We start from the raw sequence: 12,603 nt of genomic DNA on the forward strand, positions 1-12,603 counted from the left end.
GAAGCTCGGGGTGTGAACTCCACGTGCGTGTGTTCCCCAGCCATGTTCTCTGGAGCGTGCCACGTTGACCTTTCCGCTTGCGCTGCAGGTCTGTGGCTCCTGGCTGCCAGGTCGGAGTTTCCTCAATTGATGTAGAACCTTTTTCTTTCGAAAGGAGGCGTCAGCAGTGGCTCTTGGGCTTCGTGCTTTCTAAATGCAGCAAGAAGCTGTGTGTGTGTTCAGTATTTTGGCCTTTAAACGAGTTGAGCCAGTTTGGGTTAGTTCCCTTTTCATCCCCCTAAACCTTGTGGTAGAATTGCATTTTCTGTTGTCACTAAAACATCTGTATTCTGCCTGTCCAGACTGGAAGCTGCTGCTCTCTTTACGCCCTGGTCTGTTAAATACAGGCACGACTGAGGATAACTGAAAGTTACTGCTGGGAAATGACTGTTTGCTGTTGAAATGACCCATTTCTGGAGGTTCTCTGGTGTTGGGAGTTTGGTGATAGAAAAACGTTGCTAAGATTCACCTGCTAGCAAAAGCTCAAATACATGGCAGATATACTCCTATTTCTGCCTGTGCTGCTCGTTTTGTTCAAAAAAATAACGCCATACCGACAGTATTTTTTGTGTATTTGGGCTAAGACCACGCAGATTAAGAGGTGTGACTACATCAGGCACCGTGAAGCGTGTGCTTGGCGTTGTGCTGTCTTCCCCTCTTCTGGGGCGCCTGGCTGGGAGGGAGAGGCCGCCGAGAGCACAGACGGGTTCCTCGGCCTTGGTGCCGGTGCCTGCCCAGAGCAGCACCTACAAGAAGTCCCATGTCTCTGGGCTGGAGCACACTCAGTGCCGGAAGAATATTCAGGGTTATAACCCCTGGGACTCCAGTGAAGATCGATTTTTGTTAAACATATTCCTCTCTAGTCTGATCTGAGTTTCTCTGGGAGGGTCAATATATGGTGTTTCTGGAAGTGGAATCAACGGCTCCTCTCACGTGATGTTTTTCCTCTCTTTAGGTGTTCTGGTGGAATATACGTCGCACATTTATGGCGATTCTGAGCGTGAGGGCAGACTTCTGCCAGGCCCAGCACAGCACCCTGGCTGACAAGTGAGCTGAGCGCAGGGGCTTTGACGTGCCATAATTACTTTGCCTTGAAGACTCCAGACACAGTGGACACACTCAAATATATGGGATATCTTCTGCACATTGGAAGCATATTCCTTTTACTGACTCTAGCAAAACTAAGAATCAAGAAAACAAAGTGGAGAGAAAATCTGCCCTTACTTTTTTGCCTCACCAGTGCCTAAATGTAGAACAGGCTGCCTAGTCTTGCATGTAGTCAGAATTTGTGGAGTCTGAAGGGATACCACCTGCAGTAATTGAGGCCGAAGTGGAATTTGAGCGGATTCTGAAGCAAACCTGCTTTTCTAGAAGTGAATTCTTTAAGGAACAAACACGTCAAAGCAAGCTCTGATCAATCCCAGGCATTTTAGTGGTCTTTTTAATGTTTTCTGCTGTGAAACGTTTCCAAGGTTATTGATTTTTTTTTTTTGACCCCGTACACATTTTGTTGCCATTATGAACCGTCCAGCCCCCGTGGAAATTACGTACGAGAACATGCGTTTCCTGATCACTCACAACCCAACCAACGCAACCCTCAGCAAGTTCATCGAGGTAAGGCAGTGTGCTCCGTCCCCGTGTGCTCGCGGCATCTGCGGGAGTGCCGGATGGTCGTTTTCCACAGCTGTCGCTCGGAGCTTTGCCCGTGTTACATGACGCCTCGGGTGTTCTTATCTTCGTGTTTTGTTCACCTTCTCTTCCCGGTGTGAGGAGGGGATCCGCCGGTGCACTTTTGTTGTGGGAGGCTGGATGAGCTCCCACGTTGGAACACACACACAACCTTGCCATCCTTGTCCCAGTTTCCGAAGGACCTCACGTTCTGGGATCCTAGATGTCATTTTCCCTTAAATAACGCCGTGCTAATCGATCAACCTAGCGCTGCACTTCTGGCGTCTGGAGAAGTAGCTAGCAGGACTGGGACTGGTTTCTAGTCTTCCTTATCCCTCAGAGTCAGGATTAAGTGCCAGACTTAACACATCCTGTAACCTGCCCTACCCATCCCAGGGCTGTCGGAGAGTGCTGGCGCCAGAATCTGTCCATGGAAAATGGCGTCTGCCTGGGCCTGACTAGGCCCGAGCTGCTTACGCCGGGCGCTGGATCGCACCGTTACTGACGCAGTATCTTAAATACTGCAGAATTCGCTGTTCAGCCTTCTGAACAAAGCGACAGATGGTCTCGTCAGAGCCTGCCGTGTCTCTGTGCCTTCCTGTCTCACATGTAGGGGCCTTTTATCTTGCATGTGCAGGTCTTCTGCATTCCAGAGAGATCCTGTCACCTGATACTGGTGTCTGACTGCCCTCCGTCACTCAGAGTGTGCTATTCATGAATCTCTTCAGATATTAGTGGTTAATTTGTCTGAAAGGCACATTCCTTTGGTCTTTATATGTATCTTTCCCATTATTGCAGACTGTCTTCCTTTTTCAGGAGCCTTGACTCTGGATTATATTATTGCTAATTTTTAGAAGTTACAGTGGTTCAGTCCACACACAAGAGGAAATTCTGCTTGTGGTGTGAACCTTCAAAGTGAACTGGAACAGCTTTTGTTTGATCTTCTGATTATTTATCTGGCACAATGTGCTACTTATAGTGCATTACAAGGAAGCTGGAGTATGGTGGTGTGTTCTGTTCCTCCCTGCTCAGAATGTCAACACTGGCTGAGGCAAACAGTTCCAGGCTTCTATTTAAAGAGAAGAAGCTGCATGGGGAATATAAACAGCTATTTTAATTTTGCTCTTATACACGCGATTCTTTTCCACCTTGGCATTTGCCTAGGGAAGAATAACTCAGAGGTGTCTCACACTTACTCCTGTAACTTGTCACCCTTGTCCTAAAGCGAGCCACAAAGTCCCCTTCCCGAGTTGGCCCTTGCTCCCCTTGTTGTGTGCTCACCTTGGAGCTGTGCACCAGTCCTGGCTGCGGAAAATGTTTAGTTTAACCACTGATGAGAAGGTTATTCAGTCGTTCACTCGGTCAGCATGCTAACCTGTCTCCCTTTTTCTTGAAGGAGCTGAAGAAGTACGGAGTGACCACCTTGGTGCGAGTTTGTGATGCCACTTATGATCAAGCCCCTATCGAAAAAGAAGGAATCCAGGTTCTAGTGAGTTGCCATTAAAACTGTTTTAAAAAATGCAAAATGACATGTCTAGGAGGGGTGGGGATGGCCTTCAAGTTCTGGGCAAGGGCTTCCAGCTGTTTCAGACCGGCCAAGAGCAGTGGGATCCCCAGCATCACCTAAAGCTGCTTCTGAGAAAGGCCCTGTACGTTTGTGAAAGGTACCGGCTGATTCATCACGACTGCCTGAGCGCGATGGGAATAGAAATGTCCGTCCCTCTTTTTTAGGCTGGATATCAGGAAAAATCTCTTCCCCGAGAGGGTGGGGAGGCACTGGGACAGGTTGCCCAGAGAAGCTGTGGATGCCCCATCCCTGGGAGTGTCCAAGGCCAGGCTGGATGAGGCTTGGAGCAACCTATCTGGTGGATGGTGTCCCTGCCCATGGCAGGGGGTGGGACTGGGTGGGCTTTAAGGTCCCTTCCCACCCAAACCCTTCTGGGATTCTGTGATTTCTGGATTTGTTGAGGTATTTGCAGGGCCTTTCAGTGGCTGGTTGGACACTTTATCCAGAGTTCAGCCTTGCGTTTTGTACAACCCGGTTTAGGCCTCTTCTCCAGATACAGCACGTCTCAGTTTGGCTGCCTCTCGGGAGGCGTATAAAGCTCCTTGCTCTTGCTCTCTCAAAAGTGCCACCTCTAGAGACTGCAGCAGACACGCAGGCCGAGGCTTCCATGGGTGGGCTGTAGCATGTGTGGCTGGGTAGCCCCCTCACTGCTCGCCTCTCTGGGGAGCCTGGCTGCTGCTGGCGGCCCTGCTCAGCTGGGGGAATTCCTTTGCTGCTGCTCGCAGTGAACGTTATGCAACGACTGACCATCTTGTCCAGTACTGCTTGGTGGTTTAGAGGAGGTTTTTTTAATAGGTGTGTGCTCGTGCTAAGCTTGCAGGCGGTATTTTTCCAGGCAGTACTTCGGAGTTATTACGGTGTGTCAGATATAATCAGTTTATTTTACTGGTGTGAGTTAATACTCTGTTGTGAGGCCAGAAATTGCATCTTAACACCTTCCTGCAGGTAGTCAGTCTTTTGTTGCCTTTGATTTTTATGGCTTGGTTGGAGGAGAACTGCAGTTTTCCGTTAGGAGAAAAACTTGGATCCTGGCATATCTGTGAAAACCCCACCTACAGGTCAGTCAGGTTTCTTGGCTTCCAGCCCCAGTAAGCATTTACTCCAGTTCCAGGCAGCCACGTGTTCCTCAGTGTTGTTGGAAAAATCAGTCAGGTCTACCAGTGCTCCTAGGGCTGCGCTCGGGAATAGCGGGTTTGTTCCCTCTGGAGCTCTCTTGGAGCTGGAATCATGGCGTTTTCAGGCACGCTGCTGTGAAACCTCTAGCTGCAGTTTCCCTGAGGTTGCCAGGGACTCGAAGGGTTAAACGTCTGGTGCCAAAGCCCTCAGCGCCCTGGTTTAAGCTGAGGCTTAGAGTCTTTGTGTTCCCATGCCAGGGCAGAGATCCGAGTTCTTCCTAGAAGACTGGGGCAGTTTTGCTGGTGTCCTGCTCTGCCAGGGGTTGCTCTGTGAGGCTGGCTGCCCTTGGCCCCTGCAGCTCTGGGCAAATCCACCTTCTCCGGTCCATGGCCGGGGCCTCCGGGGCAGCTGCAGGAGCAGCGGGCTCTGTGCCCTGGAGCCTGCGCTTCTGCAAAACAACGGGGATTTCAGTTCTCAAGAAACTTTAAAATCTGGGTGCTGGCGAGGTGTGAACTGAAAGCAGCTTTTTGAGGAAGCTTTTCTAAAAACTGGAAATGCTGTTTCCACCAGCTCTGCTAAGCACAGCTCTGCTGGAGAGCCTTTCCAGTGACACCTGCCCGAGTCTCGTGTCTGTACGCGTTTGCCTCGCCAACAAGCCTCTCTGCGTTTGGGACGTAGCGGTGGTTCCTCGTGTTCCGCCGCCGCAGGAGGTGAAACAGGCAAGAGCGTAGATCTACAGAAAGCAGGAGGTAACGGGGAGGGTTCGCCGCTAGTGTCAGCGCTGGGCCTGCTGCTCCCAGCCGTGAGCCTGCCGTCGCAGCTTGCTGTGTAGCAGCGGTGTTTTGCTGCTGGAGATAAGTTAACTTGCCACCGACACGACCGCCTCCTGCACAGCTTTTCCGCCCTATGGACGCGTGCCGTTTGAGTCCTGGGGCTGCTCGGAAGCGATATTGAATCACCAGCTGGCTGAGCAAATAACGCGTCGCTATTGAAAGCTAATACTGGCTTGCAAAATTACCAGTAAAATTAAAAACACAGCCTGGGAGAGATTAGTGTCTTCTTTTAAAGCTGTGGAGGTCAGAAGCGTAGCAAAAAGCCCTGGAGATGAGAGCGTTGCAGGAAAGCCGGCTCTCCCGCCGCGGCAGGGGATCGCGTGCTGGCAGGATGGGCAGAGTGTGGCAGCTAGAGAGGAGCTGTGGCAGATGGCGTAGTGAGGGAGCGGGGAGTTAGATGTTCCCTGTCTGAAGTAGTACTATTGCACGCACATGTTTATCAACAGAGATGAAATCCAGGAGGCTGGAGGTGGGGATGGATTTGGTGTCTGTGGGCTTCTGCGGTGCTTTGTGCTCATGTGTGAGGTCTTGTAGCAGAAGCGCTGCAGCCAAGAAACGGCCGGGGTTTATCTGGAAGTGGTTTTGCACTGGCTAGCGAGCAAGGAGGCTGCCATCTCTCTTCTTTTTCAGAATGTAAGGCACGCTTCATTGGTCTTTCTATCGGTCCTTCGTTTACTGTCCATCCCCGGGTAGGACTTCCTTTGCGCTCTGTGCCCTCTGGCACGGCCACCACCCGAACGTCGGCAGGCAGCCGGGAGCGCTGCTGTTCGAGGTGCGGTATTTCCTGTGTTGGGAGCTCTGCCGTGGAAGGAGGGAAGGTTCCATGCTGGTGGCTGCGGTCCCGCCTGCGCGCGTGCAGGCAGTTCTGGGAGCGCGTTACTGCTGTGCCTTCAGAGCAAGCTGCGCTTGGGCTTTGAGGAAAGGGTTCTTGGTCACTGCAGAGCCTGGAACTGCTCCCAGGTTGTCTGCGTTCTGCACGGCCAGGCCCGACAAACCCAGAGCTGTTCCGCAGGGTGAGGCCGCTCCAGGTCACGGGTGGAACCAAACAGCCCTTTCTGGCCTATCCTTCCCGCTGCTGCAGTGACAGCAGGGCTGTTGTCTGGGCAGCCGTGGTGCATCGTCCCCGTTATTAACGACTGCTGGTTGTGGAGCTCAGCAATTTGTTTTCTGCCCTGTCTGACAGGAGTTCGGAGGTGATGCTGGCAGAACTCGTAATCAGGAAAATAACCACAGCACACTGCTGCAGTTATACCTCTAGTCCCAGAATTATTCCTATTCCTCGTTCCGGGCAGTGCTCTATCGGTGCTGATTCCGTGGCAGCGGTGTAGCATTCCTGGGAAGGGATGCTCCGTGGGGAAATGGCAATTGTCGTTAGCTCATGCCAGCACAAGGTTTGTGTGGACACGATGGTTAATGTAAGCTAAAGCAATGTGGAAACCTCCTGAATTTGGTCTGAAGGAAAGGGTTTAATTTAACCCAAAACCGGGAAGGGGGAACTGGCCTGTAAATCCTGCTGTGTGCAGGGCAGTTTCAGATGAAAGTCTCTTTGCAGTGGGCAATGCCTCTTCTCTTGGCAGCCCACACATCTCTTCCTGGGTCAGTGGATGACACTGGGCCTGAAATAATGCAGCTGGCAGTGGGGGATTGAGTGGAAAATCTTATAAAAGCCTTTTATTAGAAAGAACAAGTTTTACTTTAGGATCTTGTGTCTATAGTCTTGTGTTTTTATATGTTGTCCCAGATATTTTAATTTCCCGTTTGCTTTAAAGAAGTTCTCTGCACTCTTCAGACTTTGTCTTTCTGAATTAGTCGCATATAATGTTATTTCAGTAACATAAAAGCTTCTTGGCTTTGTAGTTCTGGGAAGGAGGTTTCTACCTTGCAGCTTCTTGGAGTGCCAGCACATTTGTAGGGTGCTCTCGGGCCCAGGGCTGTGCCAAGCTCTACCCGCTAATCAGGCAGCACTGGTGTCACAAATAAGAGCTTTTCAGAGTGAAAAGCCTGGCGTTTTTTTACCTTTGGCTCTACTCAATCAGAGTTTCTTCATGCTGCTTTACAGGATATTACTTCGTGCTAAGTCTGTTGCGTAGTGTTATTGAGAACAGGTTATTTCCAACCAGGGAGAGAAGAAGAGGTCTCCTTTGAAAGCCGCTTTCCCATCATTTGGAGAGGTGGTTGAATAATAGGACACTGGCTATGAGTTCCATTGTAAAACGCTCGGCAGTTGTCTAATGAGAAGTGCTAAATAGCTACCAAGGGCTATTTGTGTTGCCGTGCGTCTGGGAGGGCTTTCTTCAGCGCTCCCCACGTCCCAGAAGATTATAAAGCATGTGATGTGCTGGGGCTTAAAATACAGGACATGTAGTACTCCACTTCGCACGAGTTCCGGGAGAGAGCTGTGCCCTCAAGAAAATGGGAAGCTTCTTGCCTGGAATTTGGCCTGATGGCCACGTTGGTGATGCTCAGTGTGGCCTGGGTGGTTTGGATGTTGGCAACCCCTTCGGTCGGCAGGAAAGTAGCTGTAAACGCTGCTTGGTGGTTGCCCTCATCTTTGTTTAAGCACTCTTCTGTTTGTGAGTGTGAAGTTTGTGACTTGAAAATACACGGGTAATTTTAGCTGCCTGGTTGGGTTCCTGGCAGCTGGCCAGGCGGCTCCGTTTGGGTTGTTAGGAAGTACCTTCTCTGCCGATCCCCTTGAATCGTTCCGAAGCAGCTTCTCGTCTGCGATACAGAGCGATGTAACAGGCCGACACAACCACAGGCGAAAGGCTGACGAGTTCTCATCTTTCAGATGTTTATTTGAAATGTCTATTGATTTTTACATATTTTTAACAAAATGAGACTTCAAGGGCAGCTATTTTTTTTAAAAATTCTATACTGCAGAGGAGTTAGTGTAGAGCTTTATTGAAAAGTGCAATTAAATGGTTGTTAAACGTTTAGCGTGGTGTTATGATATTGACTGGCAAACGTGTGTGCGAGCGGAGAAGCTCCGACCTGTGTGCAGTAGCACTTCAGGCTGAACGGGGTGCTTTCCCTCTCCGAGCGAAGGGCACCTCGCTGCTGGCTGCGGATTGAAATCCCTATAGCTTGTGTCCCTCTTCTCCTCCCAAGGACTGGCCGTTTGATGATGGAGCACCACCCCCGAATCAGATCGTTGACGACTGGCTAAACCTGCTGAAAACCAAATTTCGCGAGGAGCCGGGCTGCTGTGTCGCTGTGCACTGCGTCGCCGGGCTGGGAAGGTTGGTGTTCCGCTCTCATCTGCGCTGGCCGTGAAGCGGTTTCTGTGTTCGGGAGGGGGGTCCTGAGAGGGGTTACGCACATGCCAGCTTCTCTGGTTTCTCCCAGCGAACACCTTAAAGCAGCAGCACCAAGTTTGTGTCGGTAAAGTGGGAGAGAGTTAGTGAGGCTTAAAGATCTCCGTTGATTTCATAACTGATCACGGGTGAGAGGAACATCCTGGAGAGGCTGTCAGGGGACTGCTGTGTGCCACAGACGACACGAGCGTTGATTGATTTGAGAGTGTGAATCTGCCTGTGAAAGCAGTGAAACCCCTGTGCCTCTTGACAGGCGATACCCACGTATGGTACAGTTCTGGAGGCTGGGGTTGGGCTGGTTTGTCCCTCCCGGCTTTAGCTGGCGTACTGTGGAGCATGTGGTCATAAAACAAGGCATTTAGAAAAACTGGTTCAATCACTTTCTTCCTCTGAAGTGGCTTCGCGTCTGGGGCAAGAAGAGGTAGGTTTGTATTTCTTGCTCGTGTGCAGAGCAATGTTCCCGTCCTCCCCACTCAAAGTACGACTGACTCCTTGGGGAAGAGCTCCCTTTCAAGACGAAATTTTCCAAAAGCCTGACTTGGGGGAGCGGAATGCGACGTCCGTATTCCCAGCTGTATTTATCCTATGGGCTGGGGGGGAGGGAGCTGAGGTGTTGGTGTTCTTGCAGTAACCACGGGCTGCTGAGGGTTAAGGGTATGAGTGAGCGGGCAGGAAAGGTGATTGAGGAGGTCAAGCAGAGTCAAGTGCTTCAGGCTCTTGTGTTCCCATCTCTAGAGGAGAGGGGGGAAGTGCAGAGGTAGAGGGAGAAACAGCCAATATTTAAAGACACGAGAGCCAAAACCCCAAGGCAGTGAACATTTGTTTATCCATTTCTGCTCTATTTTTATCCGAGGAACGTCTTTAGGAAGGTGGCCACGTGTAACTCAAGTGATTTTCAGCGCTCTTTCTTGCATAACACCAGGCCAAAGCCCCCATCTTCTGCATCACAAGCTCCTCTCTGGCCTGTAGGAGCGACCTTTTGCTGCTCTGCTCGGACAGAGGGACAAGCAAGAGCTTTGTGGGTTTTGCTGTAAGCCGGAAAACTTCACCGGTAGCAGGGAATTGAACCTGAACAGCAGTAAAAAGACGCAGCTTGTTGTTAAACCGATGTTGGGGTTTCGATCGCCGCCTTTGGGAAGCGGGTGATTCCGTTCGCGAGGGCCCAGCGTGGCACCGTCGCCGCTTTTCTCCCGAACTGTGTTTTTTGTTCGGGAGTGCAGGCTCTCCGCTCGCTCGCCCCAGATAGCCCTTCGCCGCTCTGCTCTCCGCGGTGCCTGCCGCAGCCGTGCATGCAGCGGGGTGACGTCAAGCCTGGAGGATACCGTGCTCTCCGCTGGTTTGGAAAGCCCGCTTCCAAGGCACGGATCCCAAAGCAGAGGGTGTTACTCTGGCCCGGGGGCGCCCTATTCGGCAGATTAGACCAGTCGATCCCCGTAAAGCTGTTCGTAGATGTCTCACAACCGCTGGTAGAAGCGGCAGGATGCATGCGGGGTGTATTACACACTTGTTTTGGCAGAGTAGAAAATTAGGGTGTAGTGAAAGGAGAAAGGGTAAAACTGCAGAATTACTCTTCCATGCCCCAAACGCTCGGGAGCTGTTGGTTTTCATTTCTGTGTGTGTGCAGGAATCGGAGCTGTCACCGCAAGAACTTTTACAGTGGGTCCTCAGCAGGCAAATGTCTTTCTGTAGGTAACGCTTAGAGGGAAAACGCTCGAGATACCTGCTTATAGATTAATTCCATGTATTTTGTGGGGTTTAATACGTTGTTTCTCCAGATCTTCCATAAGTATTGCTCTCTCCTTCAGGGCTCCTGTTCTGGTTGCACTTGCTCTCATTGAATGTGGGATGAAGTACGAAGATGCAGTTCAGTTTATACGGCAGTAAGTTCAACTTCCCCGCTCCCGAGGAATCCGTTTGCGCTGTGTCTGAACAGTGGCTTGTTTTCTGGTAGCTGCATCCTGACAGCAACGGGCACAACTCGGACGCGGATGCTGTGGCTTCTGCCCTGTCCTGTGGTGGGAGGGAAGGGTTGGAAGGCGGTCGCTCCCTGGATTTCAACTCTGGGCTTGGCATTGACCACAGTCTCAAAAGATTTTGAACCTGGGATGCAAAAACGCCTGGGCTGTAAAAGTCATGAGTGAATTGAACGTGTACTAATTCATCCTAATTAAAAGGAGAGGAATCCAAATGAGGTTGGGCCCCAGCAGGTTTCCTGCAGCACGTAGGTGGGCACCAGCACTCCCCCAGGTGCTGTGGGTGGGTGTTACCCATCCCGAGAGGCCGGCCAGCCCCCTGCCTGGAAAACAGCCCAGCTGGGGAAGGATGAGGCTGCAGAGCTCCATTGTTGGCGATAGCATCAGCTCTTGAAATGAAGCCCAGCAGGTAAGATTACGTTGGATGAGCTTTTCCAAAGGGGCGATTCATCCTCGTACAGATTCCCAGGGTCTCTGGTTATCTTGGTAAGCTGTATTGCTGTCAACAGGCCTCTCTGGATTTTTTTTTTTAGTTTTAAATTCCCTTTTTCTGTTGCTGGGTGTGTCCCTTTCATACTGAGAAGCTCTTTTCTGAGAGCCTCTGACATACTTGTGTCTGAATGTCACGGTCTTCACTAATATAATAAGTAGCACGTGAATCCCAGGGAGCAGGTGACCTTGGCGTTATCTGGTGACCGCTGCTGGCCGTGGAAGTAAACTCTCCCGATCCAAGGAAACACGCTGAAGGTTCCTAACAGGGTTTTGATTTCAGTATGTAGGGGATGCACTGCATGTGCTGGCCTGCCTTGTCTCTCCTCAAAGCGTCAGCGCTCAGGGAACCAAGCCAAAACGCTGGTTTATGGATTCAGGAAAGCTGTGAAACGAGGGCTGACCCGCCTCGGAATGTGCGTGGTGACTGAGGCAGTACTCCCGCCGTTGATGTCGGCCTTCGTTCTCTCTGTTTCAGGAAAAGGAGGGGAGCTTTCAATTCCAAACAGCTGCTTTACCTTGAGAAATACCGACCTAAGATGCGATTACGCTTCAAAGACGCCAACGGTCACTGCTGCGTTCAGTAAACCCCAAGGAAATCTCAGACGAAGGCAGAAGCTGGCATGGCTGTTTTCTGGACTCTTGGCACCTGGAAATGTGAATCTGGAATCAAACTACGTCATCAAGTTAGTGGTGGAGTCAGGGCTCCGCAGCCTCTGTCCTAATGGTGGTGGTGATTGAGAAAACACAGATGAAACCGGAGGAATTCCGAGAAACCTTTCAGTGAAGGATTGCCTTCTGCAGCTGCGGTTGGAACGCCTGCAAGGAGAAACTCAGTTTCTGAACCTTCTGTATTTTTAACTTTTTAAGGAAAGAAATAAAGTAAATTTTATGTCTAAGGAAAACCAGCAGAGCACTGGCTTGTGCAGGAACTGTTTTCTGGGTTTGAGGAAGCGCCCCGCAGCTAGGGCCGAGCCTTTCATTCCCGTGGGACGCTCCTGAGCGTGGGTGCCGCCTTCCACCCCGGACGGGACCCCGCGGAGTCGCGAGGAGGAGCCTTTGCCCTAGGGGAGCGGTCTGACAGCGCTGAGCCCAGCCTGGGCACGCTCTAGCGACTGGCTGATGTCTGGTGTGTGGCTGCGCCGTGCTGGGCCTCTGCGGGGGCGGAAGTCTTCCTGGTGGGCTTCAGCCGGAGACTCGCCGGCTTTGAACCCGCCGAGGGCCTTCCCTGACGGGCGGGAGATGGTGCTTTGAGCTGTGTGAGTGTGTGTGGGTCTGTGTGTGGGTCAGTCTTATTTTTCTGAAGAATTTGGCTGAAATGCTAATTGTCTTTCAGTTGCTCGGTAGAAAATGTGCCCCGGCAGAAGGCTGGTGGTCGGGAGTGTCCTGGGTGAGCAAGGGGCCATTCACACAAGGACTTTAATTCATTTATCTGTCACAGGGAGGAAGAAAAGGCTTTTTGCTGCTGTCCAGACTCTCTGCCTTGCTGAACACAGTAGATAGCACTGGGGGAGGGTCGCATTCCTGTCATCCGTGAGGTGAGGGTGACATGCACGCGCCTCGGGACCGGGTGCCTGGTGTGGGTGTTCTCCCCGCCTCCC

The 12,603-nt window shown here is 51.4% G+C and overlaps 1 protein-coding gene across 4 annotated transcripts; it reads left to right on the forward strand.

Moving 5' to 3' along the window:
* The first annotated feature begins 1,442 nt into the window (after nucleotides 1-1,442).
* PTP4A2 (protein tyrosine phosphatase type IVA, member 2) lies at nucleotides 1,443-11,725 on the forward strand. 4 transcript variants are annotated; one of them, XM_010149873.1, is made up of 6 exons: nucleotides 1,443-1,511; nucleotides 1,571-1,653; nucleotides 3,104-3,196; nucleotides 8,335-8,465; nucleotides 10,346-10,420; nucleotides 11,481-11,725. In XM_010149873.1, exons 1-6 carry the CDS (start codon nucleotides 1,484-1,486, stop codon nucleotides 11,587-11,589), a joined length of 519 nt encoding a protein of 172 aa, XP_010148175.1. In that variant the 5' UTR covers nucleotides 1,443-1,483; the 3' UTR covers nucleotides 11,590-11,725. The 4 variants fall into 4 exon arrangements, with proteins under 4 accessions (XP_010148175.1, XP_010148174.1, XP_010148177.1 ...); XM_010149872.1 differs by lacking the exon at nucleotides 1,443-1,511 and having other exon boundaries at nucleotides 1,530-1,653; XM_010149875.1 differs by lacking the exons at nucleotides 1,443-1,511; nucleotides 3,104-3,196 and having other exon boundaries at nucleotides 1,530-1,653.
* Nucleotides 11,726-12,603: the final 878 nt, after the last annotated feature.

The sequence above is a fragment of the Eurypyga helias genome, unplaced genomic scaffold, assembly GCF_000690775.1.
Source record: "Eurypyga helias isolate BGI_N326 unplaced genomic scaffold, ASM69077v1 scaffold28694, whole genome shotgun sequence".
NCBI lineage: Eukaryota > Metazoa > Chordata > Aves > Eurypygiformes > Eurypygidae > Eurypyga > Eurypyga helias.